This window comes from Haliotis asinina, chromosome 13 (genome assembly GCF_037392515.1).
Source record: "Haliotis asinina isolate JCU_RB_2024 chromosome 13, JCU_Hal_asi_v2, whole genome shotgun sequence".
NCBI lineage: Eukaryota > Metazoa > Mollusca > Gastropoda > Lepetellida > Haliotidae > Haliotis > Haliotis asinina.
Genome location: NC_090292.1, coordinates 32,976,651 through 32,989,755, shown reverse-complemented (window position 1 = coordinate 32,989,755; position 13,105 = coordinate 32,976,651). Strand labels below are relative to the sequence as shown.

General features: G+C 40.1%; 2 protein-coding genes across 2 annotated transcripts in view; both read left to right on the top strand.

Moving 5' to 3' along the window:
- LOC137259760 (phosphatidylinositol 4-phosphate 5-kinase type-1 alpha-like) overlaps positions 1–13,105 on the top strand; it is a 367,781-nt gene that overhangs the window by 63,412 nt on the left and 291,264 nt on the right. The gene's annotated exons all lie outside the window — the stretch shown is intronic.
- Positions 1–13,105, top strand: part of LOC137259756 (putative leucine-rich repeat-containing protein DDB_G0290503) — a 143,151-nt gene that overhangs the window by 61,706 nt on the left and 68,340 nt on the right. The window contains exons 13-15 of the mRNA XM_067797360.1: positions 6,877–6,948; positions 10,363–10,467; positions 12,289–12,333. Of these exons, the coding sequence (XP_067653461.1) occupies positions 6,877–6,948; positions 10,363–10,467; positions 12,289–12,333 (222 nt within the window). The remainder of the gene's footprint in view (positions 1–6,876; positions 6,949–10,362; positions 10,468–12,288; positions 12,334–13,105) is intronic.

Here is a 13,105-nt window from a genome sequence, read left to right as displayed (position 1 = left end):
AATCAGATTAGTTGGAATCAATCTATGCTGTTTCTATTGCACACATTTTACAAGACTTGACAAACTGGTAATTGTAAACTTGAAAAATTGGCAGACAGGTCCCAGATTTTCAAATCTCTCTTAGCGCTAAGATAGTCGTAAGTGCCTTACATTAACATTAACTTATGACCATCTTAGCACTAAGAGAGCTTCGAAAATCTAGGCCCTGGTCATGATCATGGTAAACTCTAGTTGTACTGCCTCTGATGCCTTTCTGCATAGATAAAATGTTGATATATACGTGCAGGAATATGTACAATATTGATCACTAGGTGCAAACATTTTGATTGTGTTGTGGCAGTGAACTGTAAAGAATTAGACAAACCTTGAACCTCATTCTTTCTTATTCAAGATCTGTTTCTTATTCCTTTTCATCAGCAGCAGAATTTCTGCAATGCTAAAGTAGGCTAGTTTGTTGGGTTGAATGCTGCTTTGAACAGCTCTTTTTTTATATTATATCCCTGCATGTGAGTTAGATGTGGGAGAAAAGCACAGAGTGATCAGCAACAGATGTTTGCTCTGGCTTCATTCAGTACTGTTTGCTGACAATGTGAACTACAAATTAAACTATGGTTATAGCGACTGAAAATGAGTGAGTTTGGTTTTATGCTGCTTTTAGCAATATTCCAACAATATCATGGTGGCTGATACTAGAAATGGTCTTCATACATTGTTCCCATGTGGGGAATCGAACCTGTGTCTACAGCATGACTAGCAAATGCTTTAACCTGTAGGCTACCCCACTACTCCTAAAATGAGTGGTCCCTTGTGAGTGATTTATTGCATTTCTGACAGGTTGAAAACAGATTCATCTTCAAATGATCTGATTGAATGAATAAATTCATAAAAACTGATTGCATAGATGAGAATTTAACCAATGATCCATTATATTTATGGTTGTAAATAATATGATCTACTTGAATAATACACAGCATCAATACATGCGGTCCTCCATTCATTTACTTGACAAGCTGTAGACTCAATTCTCTGATTGTGTACAGTCATGTGAAGTCAAGTTCACATTTTCCTGCTGTGATATTGCTGGAATAATCCTAAAAGTAGCAACAATTCTGACTGACTGACTGACTGACTGACTGACTGACTGACTGACTGACTGACTGACTGACTGACTGACTGACTGACTGACTGACTGACTGACTGACTGACTGACTCACTCACTCACTCACTGACTCACTCACTCACTGACTGACTCACTCACTCACTCACTCACTCACTCACTCAAAACCACTCACACAACAGCTGCTTGCTCACTCACTCTCTCATGGCAAAACTCAGTCTGTTTGTAATTTGATATATTCAGTTTTGAAATAACTTGTTCAAAGTTTGGATTCCATCACCATATTCTTCATCCTTAGGGAGAATGAAACATATCTCATTCTCTTCACTTTACTGAAAAGGTGTGATTCCTGTCTCAAATTTAAGCCTTAGGGTATAATAAATTCATTATTAGTTTTTTAAACCCAGCTACCCTTCTTTGTTCTTTCCTTTTTGTTAATATTTAATAAACAGTATTCCAAGGCATGTCAAATGGTCAGGCTTCATGTATATGACACTCTTGTTCATTTACACTCATGTCTTGAGTTGTTTGTTGATGAATAATTAGACAAATTACCTGCTGACTTACATTTTTTAAAGTGTGGATGGTTAATTCATTGTGGCCTTATAATTTCTTGGACACTCCCTTTGTCTAGAATGATATGATTGTTTATCACCTAGCAATAATTACCATTTAAACCCTAGCCTGAACCAACATACACCACTTAGTGCTGACTGTTTGCTCATCTATATGAACTAATGGTTCATGTAGAGCTTCAAACACACCTATAAGTTGTTGACTATTAGGTCCAAGTGAATCAGCTTACTGGTCAAACAATCAGTCAAGGGCTCGTCATTCAGACTCCAGGGGATATTAAAGGGGCAGTAAATGTTGAGGTCAAGGGTTTTTAGGAACACTCTTCCACCATGACCAATCTTAGATGTAGAGTCATACAGTGGCCTTTCCTAGATGTTGAGCAACTCATCAAGCAGTGGCCTGTCAAAGATGTTGAGCTACTCATCATGCGGTGGTCTGTCAAAGATGTTGAGCTACTCATGCAGTGGCCTGTCAAAGATGTTGAGCTACTCAAGCAGTGGCCTGTCAAAGATGTTGAGCTACTCATGCAGTGGCCTGTTCTAGATGTTGAGCAACTCATCAAGCAGTGGCCTGTCAAACATGTTGAGCAATTCATCATGCAATGGCCTGTCAAAGAGGTTGAGGTACTCATGCAGTGGCCTGTCAAAGATGTTGAGCTACTCATGCAGTGGCCTGTCAAAGATGTTGAGCTACTCATGCAGTGGCCTGTCAAAGATGTTGAGCTACTCATGCGGTGGCCTGTCAAAGATGTTAATCTACTCATGCAGTGGTCTGTCAAAGATGTTGAGCTACTCATGCAGTGGCCTGTCAAAGATGTTGAGCTACTCATGCAGTGGCCTGTCAAAGATGTTGAGCTACTCATGCAGTGGCCTGTCAAAGATGTTGAGCTACTCATCATGCGGTGACCTGTCAAAGATGTTGAGCTACTCATGCAGTGGCCTGTCAAAGATGTTGAGCTACTCATCCTGCGGTGGCCTGTACTAGATGTTGAGCTACTCATGCAGTGGCCTGTCAAAGATGTTGAGCTACTCATCCTGCGGTGGCCTGTCAAAGATGTTGAGCTACTCATGCAGTGGCCTGTCAAAGATGTTGAGCTACTCATGCAGTGGCCTGTCAAAGATGTTGAGCTACTCATGCAGTGGCCTGTCAAAGATGTTGAGCTACTCATCATGCGGTGACCTGTCAAAGATGTTGAGCTACTCATGCAGTGGCCTGTCAAAGATGTTGAGCTACTCATCCTGCGGTGGCCTGTCCTAGATGTTGAGCTACTCATGCAGTGGCCTGTCAAAGATGTTGAGCTACTCATCCTGCGGTGGCCTGTCAAAGATGTTGAGCTACTCATGCAGTGGCCTGTCAAAGATGTTAATCTACTCATGCAGTGGCCTGTCAAAGACGTTGAGCTACTCATGCGGTGGCCTGTCAAAGATGTTGAGCTACTCATCATGCGGTGGCAAAGGGACTGTCCCTCAATGGCCTGAGTGAAATGTTGTCATACAGTGATCTGTTCAAGATGTTGAGTGACTAGTGTCATATGATGGCCTGCCCTAGATGTTAAGTGGCTGGTGTATTACAGAGGCCTGTCCTAGATGTTGAGTGACTGTTGTCATGCAGTGGCCTGTCCTAGATGTTGAATGACTGGTATATTACAGTGGCGTGTCCTAGATGTTGAGTCTGTTGTCATGCAGTGACCTGTCCTAGATGTGGATTGATTGTTGTATGACAGTGGCCTGTCCTAGATCTTGAGTCACTCCTGTCACTGAACAATTTTTCAAGATATTCAGCATTTCAAACCATTGCTTTATTCCTCTGAAACTTTAAACACCTATTTCAAATATTGTCAGCCAGAAATCATTTTTAAAAACCTGCCTCTCCAATAAGAGCACCTTATCATGTAACAGTAACACCATTGTAACAACACACAGAAGCCAGAGCGTGCCCACTGGATACTATCCAAGGTGATATTGACACTGATATAAAGGCGGCAATGTACACGACATGAAGTGATATAGATTGACACCTAATACTCTTGTTTTATTCTTTGTGGCCGGCCAAGTGGGTAAAGCTGTTATTTGGGGTATTTACCCCTCCAGAATAGGGCATTACTGTCACAGTGTTTCATATAACAGGAGCCATTCTCGCAGTTAGACAGACTAGAAATGACCTTGAACTGAAGGGCAAATTCTTGGGTTATTGTACTGAAAATAGAAGTCTGTGTTGTGAAAAAAAGCTATCACTGGATTTTCTGGTCCAGATTTCATTATTCACTCTGTGCCTCAAAATTCACATCAGAATGGCAAGAGGTACTTGAAATTTGGATAAAATACCCCAAATATTAGTAGTAAATCTTAATTTGTGGACAGATACGACTGGTTTATTAACAATGATTGATATTAAATATTGATTGAATGGACAGTACTTGATGATTGCATAGCTTATCAGGTTTTATGGCATTATGGCTCAGTCATATATCACAGAAATAAAACAGTGTCAAAACATCCATTACTGCAATTATTAAGAGACAAGAAGTGACCATACCAAATTGCCTGTACTTTGAGCATTTGAAACCACACTACCAGTCAAAAAGGACAAATAGAACTTAGTATTTAAATCTGGAAAAGAAGTGGGTTTGTTTAAAGTCACTGTGAAAAGTATTTGCATAATTTGACTGTTTGTCAATTTGTTAATGGATGTTTAAGTAGAGAAGTGTTGCAGGATTCATTCTTTCCCTAGGTGAGATGGTGTCACTGCTTGTCGTAAGAGGCGACTAACGGGATCGGGTGGTCAGCCTCGCTGACTTGGTTGACACATGTCATCAGTTCCCAAGTGCGCAGATCAATGCTCATGTTGTTGGTCACTGGATTGTCTGGTCCAGACTTGATTATTTACAGACCGCCGCCATATAGCTGGAATATTGCTGAGTGTGGCATAAAACTAAATTCACTCACTCACTCACTCTCTAAGTGAGATGGAACCTCTAATGGATGATGTGGTTGAGTGTATATCGTATTGTACCCTAGCTGTGAGGATCAATGCGCAATCTGTTTGCAAGAGATTTGTCTGCTCGTCACAGACTTTTTGACTGGTAGCACCTGAGCCATTGTTTACATAACCCGTGGAGGTCCTGGGGTAGAATTGGTCTTCAGCAACCCATGCTTGCCACAAAGTGTGACTGCTCTTGTCACAAGAGGCAACTAACGTGATCGGATGGTCAGGCTCGTTGACTTGGTTGACCCATGTCTTTGCTATCATTTATGAGAAGCTGTTCAGCTTGGCTATCGTTTATAAGGAGATATGCAGGTGGGCTATCATTCGTAAGGAGCTATAGAGGTGGGCTGTGATTTATAAGGAGCTTTATGACTTAACCATTGTTCATAAGGAATTGTACAGTTGGACTATTGTTTGTTGGGAACTATACAGCTGGACTATTGTTTGTTGGGAACTATACAGCTGGACTTTTGTTTATAAGGAACTACACAGCTGGACTTGTTCATAATCAGCTGTTCAGCTCTACTATTTACAAAACCAGCTATACATGTGGACTTTATAAGGAGATTTACAGCTGGACTATCTATAAGGAACTATAGTTACAGCTGAACTATTGGTTGTAAGAAATTATGCAGCTGGACTATTGTTTGTAAGAAACAATACAGCTGAACTATTGTTTATAAGGAACTATACATCTGGACTATTTTTAAGGAGGTACAGCTGGGTTGGTGTTTTTTTGTTTTTTTATAAGGAACTACACCTGGACTATTCATAATGAACTATACAGCTGGACTATAGTTTATAAGGACCTTACAGCTCGACTGTTGTTTATAAGGAATTATACGTCTGAACTGTTGATAACCAACTATACAGCTGGATTTTTTATGAGGAAATTACAGCTGGACTATTGTTAATAAGAAACTATACAGCTGGACTGTCACTGACTACAACACATATACAGCTAGCCATACACCCAAAGTGTCAGTACTCACTGCAACAAAAAAATGTCTCGATTAAACTGGACAGAGTAATACACAATGGGGTTATTGGCTGTTGGTATGGTGCTGTCAGATGATGGTGTCCCTCCAGCCTCATCTACAACCTGCACAAACTCCAGCCCTGGCCATCCACACCCACACCAATAACCCATAATAGGTCAGTACGTCTGTACAGACAGCACCCCTACTGTACATGTGTACAGCCCCTGTCCCTACCATACATGTGTACAACCCCAGTCCTACCATACATATGCACAGCCCCCATCCCTACCATACATGTGTACAACCCCCCGGCCCAACCATACATGTGTACACCCCCTGTCCCTAACGTACATGTGTACAGCCCCTGTCCCTACCATACATTTGTACAACCCCCCAGCCCAACCATACATATGTACAACCTTCATACATGTGTACACCCACTGTCCCTACCATACATGTGTACAACCCCCAGCTTTATATACATGTGTACAACCTCCGGCTCTATGCATATGTACAATCGCCGGCCCTACCATACATGAGTACAAGCTCCGGCCCTACCATACACGTGTACAAGCTGAAGCCCTACCACACATGTGTACAAGCTCCGGCCGTACCATACATGTGTACAACCCGTCCTTACCATACATGTGTACAACCCCTAGCCCTACCATACATACGTACAACCTCCGGCCCTTCTATACATCACTGTCTACAACCCCCAGCCCTACCATACGTGTGCACAACCTCCGGCCATACCATGTGTACAACCCAAGTCTGTACCATACATGTGTACAACCCCTAGCCCTGCCATACATGTGTATAATTGCTGGCCCTACCATACATCACTGTGTACAACCCCCAGCCCTATCATATATGTGTTCGACCTCCAGCCCTACCATACATGTGTACAACCCCTGTCCCTACCATACATGTGTACAATCCCAGGCCCTATCATACATGTGTACAGCCCCTGGTCCTACCATACATGTGTACAACCCCTGGTCCTACCATATATGTGTACAGCCCCTGGTCCTATCATACATGTGTACAGCCCATGATAGGACTGCACTTCTGTTCAGAGAACTCCTATACTGTACATGTGTACAGCCCATGAAAAGATTGTACTTCTGTACATACGTACAGGACCAGGTGCACATGTACAACCCCAGACACTGCTGTACCAGGCTTTCTTTATTTGTATGACGTTGCCACTTTCAGGAGGAGCTGGAGAGAACCCAACATGAGCTGATAGCAGCTCAGCACCGTGCAGCTCAGCTCCAATCGGAGAAGGTTTCTAGATTATCTCCCAGACTAATTCACCCCACTAACTCCCAGCCTGTGCCTCCCCAGTTGGTTTTTGTCCAAAATACTACATCCAGAAAAGAGGGCTGTGCCCTTCAGAAGAACACTGCTATTCATCCACATAGCCTAAACCCCAAACTGAAAACTTGTATGTAACCATCAGAGCCAGTTCAAAGTTGAAGAGTATACGAGGAGTAATAGTAAAGTGCTACTAAATATGTATTGTTAAAAAACAGTTTGTAAATTTTTTTAACAGTTAGTCCGTGATTAAACTGGGGATCCATATTGGATGATATCTGTAACCACTGAGCGAAATAGCTACTGGCCTGCTGGCCCATGGCTAGTAACAATCCATTTTGACTAGTAAATCTCAAGTCTGACCTGAAGGGTAAGTGAATTTTCACAGGATCATTTTGTTAAGATATCATTCTCCCCGCAACTTAATTTGTTATAAAACACTTTCATCAAAATGTTCATCGCATTAGCAGCTTATTTATGAAATCTGTGTCATGCAGACAATATCTTATTCTGATCAGTTTTTGTATTCTTTTGCCTAGTTTCTGCCTTCAAATTTTGGCTAGTAAATCACTTTGTGGGCTAGTAACCTTCAAACATTATAAGCTAGCCCAGCTGGCTAGTAAATCATTTTGTGGGCAAGTAACCTTCAGACATTATAAGCTAGCCCAACTGGCTAGTAAAATTTGCAAACTGTTTACCAACTTTTTGTAACCCAACATACCCATTTCCACACCAAAGCTTTAACAAAGTAACTGAGAAAATGGAGTGTTCTTCAATTTATTTGAGTAGCATATATACAAGAGAGTGAAGCACTAGGTGTTTATCTATTGGGGAAGGCACAGACTGATAAACCTTTCGTGTTTACAGGTTTTTGGATGTGTTTACATCAACGGATGACTAACATCTCGTCGGTTTAGTTCACATTTTCTGTGTCGAGACTAACAAACTGTGTTGGAAATTAACACAAAACTGGTTATATGACAGAAGTGTGCTTCTGTGGGTAATAGAAACATGGGTTAGCCTAGTGGTTGAAAGGTTGGGTCATCACAGCAAAGACCCGGTTCGATTACCCACATGCATACAGTGTGTGAAGCCCATTTCTGGTGTCCTCTGCTGTGATATTGCTGGAATATTGCTAAAAGTGGTGAAAAGCCCAACTCACTCACTCTGTAGGTAGCAGTGACCTCTGCAGGCCTGTACCTATATGTTGGAAGCCCTCTTAGCGCTAAGAGAGTCATAAGTGAATGTTTAATGCATGGCACTTACGACTGTCTTAGCGCTAAAAGAGCGGCGCCATTGTCAGTCATCTAAATGGTGTTTTTGTTAATTTCCAACTCTGCATTGTGTCCAAGTTTTGAATTTTTAGCAGCACTGATCCAGAATCTGAAAATTTGGTGTTGTGTGTTTGCACGTACATGCGTACGTGCATGTGTGTTTTATAGGCATCTTAGGTAGAATGTCTCACCAAGTATGTACTGATAACACCCTGAAACTGTTGAAACTTGTCAGTTTCACCCAGCGACCCAAACCCTTTCAGCAGAAACCTTAACCTCATCTCATGACTGATCTCATTTTTATAACTAACTCAACCCCTTTTCAACAGAAACCTCAACCTTTTCCAATGACTGAACTCAACATTGTAACTAACTCAACCCCTTTTCAACAGAAACCTCAACCTTTTCCCATGACTGAACTCAACATTGTAACTAACTCAAACCCTTTTCAACAGAAACCTCAACCTTGTCCCATGACTGAACTCAACATTGTAAATAACTCAAACCCTTTTCAACAGAAACCTCAGCCTTGTCTAATGACTGAACTCAATTTTATAAGTAGCTCAACCCCTTTTCAACAGGAACCTAAAACTTATCTCATGAAAGAACTTAACTCTGTGACTAACTCAACCCCTTTTCAACAGAAACCTCAGCCTCCTCTCTTGACTGATCTCAACATTGTAACTAACAATCACCTCTCCCTCCAACTCTTCTAAGTCTATTCCATGTGTCATGTCGTAAATTTATGACCTTGAATTTATCGAATGGTTACAGTTTTTAGACTAATGAGGTGTTTTTATGCCAAGTTAAAATCTGATTCAAAGCTTATATAACAAGTAAGTTAGGCACATTCCGTACTGTGAATTTTCAAATTTAGCTCAGACCAATTATATTTCTTGTGTTACAGATTTTTTGGCCTCAGAAACCCTAATGGCAGGAGGGGAAAATATATAAATGATAAATCACCAGTCAAGTAATATTACTTCTAAATACAAAGAGTATTTTACTTTGAGCAATTTTAGAAGTATACATAGAGCAAAATACAATCTACAAATGTTTCTTGTATGTTTACATTTTTTGGCCCATAAAAACATTGACCTGGAAAATTATTATTATTTTATTATTTTTATTCTTTAAAACATCTGTCCATATAGAGCCATACAAGAAATAAAGTTGGTCTGTCCTTAATCAAGGGTCGTTCCCAATAGCAACTGAAGCCATGTCTTGAGATGAAACCACAAGATTGTAACCTGTTCACAATATTACATCATGTGTTACACAGGTTTGTTATCTTGCCATTATTGATCACTTGTGATATCTTCAGTTATTATCCAAAACTGGATTCCAGATTGACAGATGTTTATTGAGAGATTTTTTTATATTGATACAATCGATTTGCATCGCGATTCTTTGCCTACATTGTTATGTTATCTGTTACCATGGTGCCACGATGAAATGACGTCACTAATCTCAGTCCCAACTGAAACTGGTTAGGTGTTGTTTTTACACTCAATGCAAGATACTGGTATATATCTGTCAATGAACAAAGATATATGGAAGAATATTTTGATGATAGCATGTTCAAATCTGACTGTCTTTAAACTTCGGACCCTAAGGTCTACATTAGAGTTGGTATTCAACAACATCATAAGAGATGATTAACGTGATCATTTGGTCAACCTTGATAGCTGCATGTTACTGTATAGATACTCATGACATCGATCACTGCATATAGTTCAAACTCACATATTTACAGACCATGTTTACATAGCTGGAATATTGCCAACTGCAGCGTTAAATGACAAAGAATCATATATAACTTTTGATGAATAAACACTGACCTATAGAAGTTCAAAATTGTTTCACTCATTATCAAGTATGGGTAAGTATAAAACCGAACTGAATGTGAGGATGCATGTGAATTTCTGTGCAACTGTCTATTGTGGTAATATATGTCATTAATTGAAACATGTTGGTGGAAGTACTGAGTGTGAGTAGCTTATTCAACAAATCAGGGAAATATTAGTTCAAACTTGTTTTGCCTCACGGATGATATATTACATTTTTCAATGCGTTTGAGGGTTTTTAATTTTTTTCATTTCTTGCACAGGGTGATCGTGAATCAACAGACACTACCCGAATATTTGACCTTGACCCCTCTGAGCCTCCAAGTCAGGACACAACTCGCCAGTCAACCAGGGAAGGATCAAGACAGGTGACCTTGAACTCAAACTTTATGCACTTTAACCTTGTGACAAAGCCTTGACCTGAGAGTTACAATGGGCATAAGAGAATAGTCAAGGTTATCTCACCTGTTCGATTTACATGTCCATGGCAGATTAGTAATGTGGTAGAAGTCGAATAACCACACAGGATTTCAACACTTTGAAAAACATATTCTGTAATCTCATAGAGAATTTTGAAGGTGCTATATGTAAATACAACCACCAGGTGCTATGTATAAATACAACCCACCAGGTGCTATATGTAAATACAACCACCAGGTGCTATATTTACATACAACCACCAGGTGCTATATGTAAATACAACCACCAGGTGCTATATGTAAATACAACCACCAGGTTCAGATGTATATTACTACATAGGCAGTATTAGAACTCCCATCAAAATTTGAAATGTTTGTCGGTTCATGTTTAAGGAACATGCCTCTCTTTTTGTGACTCCACCCCATACTAGTTGAAGAAGACATGAGATCACCGAGATCCAGCGCCAGCATTTAATATCACAGGGAAATAATATTACAACTAAAAGTTAAATTACCTTCAAATTCAGATTTCATCATTATCTCTGCAATAGTCATCCTTAAGGCCAGACCAGTTTTATTTCTTGTTTTACGGATTTTTGTCCTCAGAAAACCCAAAGGCAGAGGGGAAAAAACAAATAACATCACCAAACAAAGAAAAACCTACATGATCATGAATTTAGATTTCACACAGACTTCAAGAGTATTTCATGTTAGAGCATATATTAAGATTTTACTTTTTAAGGAGGGGGGATTAATTTTTTTATCTCCTGCTGCACGTCCGTAAGTATGTACATACATATGTCCGTACATGCAGATTGGAATATCTCAAGAACCGATGACTGGATTCTTTTCATATTTAGTATCTAGGTTTATCACAGTAAAAGAAAGGTCCCAGTCAGGTTTGGTGACCTTCACCTTCAATCTGAAGGTCACAAATCGACTTTAGTGTTTTACTTTGTCACCAAGGTATCTCAAGAACCGTTCTCTGGATTTTCTTCATATTCAATACCAAGCTTTATCTAGGGAAGGTGCAGGGCCCAGTCGATTTTGGTGACCTTCAGTTAATTTCCACGGTCAATGCAAGCGTGTTTTTTTAGGAGTTTCATACACTGGTCAAGGTCTAAGTGACTCTTCAAAAAACTTTTGTGTTTGGACAACTACAGTGCAAGATATCAAGAGAGTTTGAGAGTAATGTTTTTGTTGACATTTTACTTCATCTTAAACTACGACCTTCACTTTCATTATTTTTAAATTTGATTGGATTATATGCGACAAGGGATTATGTCACCTTTGTGACAATGCTTGTTTTATTTTGTATCTAGTTCTTGACAAAATACAAGAGCTGGATCCATAAAACAAGAAATAAAATTGATCTGACCAAACTGCAGTTTCTCAATTCTCTACATGCTTTTCTCCACGGAATCTACTTCTGCTCATGTATCTATGTCTGTGTATTCTTCTGTGTCAGTTGATGTTCCACAGGTGGCCCAGTCATTGGTGTTGCCTTTCTCTACACATAGTTACCTCATTTGGGAATGCAATGATCCCATCATCATGGATCTGAATCCCAGATACACAGCATTCATGGCCCGTAATTTGTCAGCACTGTAGACTAAGACAGAGATCACTCATGGATGTTCTTCCAGATAAAACTACATACTGTGATTTTTAACTGAAATACTGTTTAAAGAGGTGTAAAACACAACTCACTCAATCTTCATTGCTTTACTAATCATCTTCTGCCTGTGTTCCTTGTTACCGACATTCTAGAGTGAAAAGTCCAAAGGAAAGACCAAGCCTAAATCTAAGACTGGGGTAAGGTGCTCAGTAAATATAGTTCCTTGCAACTCAGCAATAAATGTAGCCGTCTACACCAGACTAAGCTGAGTCAAGCTTGCAAAACCTACTCAGCTTATATGTAATTGTCAGTTGCAAAACCCTCCTGCAAAGTTAAACACAGCTAAAGTGTTCATCCATTAGCCAAATCTCCACAGATGTGCAGCACAGCTGTATTGTTCATACCTTAGCCAAATTTACAAGGAAGTCCTACACAGCTAAAGTGTACATCCCTAAGCCAAATCCCCACACATGACCCACACAGCTAAAGTGTACATCCCTGAGCCAAATCCCCACACAAGTCCTACACAGTTAAAGTGTACATCCCTGAGCCAAATCCCCACACAAGTCCTACACAGCTAAAGTGTACATCCCTAAGCCAAATCCCCACACAAGTCCTACACAGCTAAAGTGTACATCCCTAAACCAAATCCCCACACAAGTCCTACACAGCTAAAGTGTACATCCCTAAGCCAAATCCCCACACAAGTCCTATGCCTGTTGCCTATTGTCCTATTGCTTATGATTCGTGCTGAATTCTTGAATACCCCATCTTTTACCAGGTTTGTTTATCATGGCTGCTGTGGTCTTCCTTGTATGTCATACGTATCGTATCGTATTGTAACCTCAGTATCAAAATTTGTATTGTGTGGTGAGGCACCTGTATCATGACACCCCTACTTCCTTGTATGTGATAAGCACAACCTAAGTTAAAAGACTTTATTTGTCTCAGCATCATAATTCACAGATC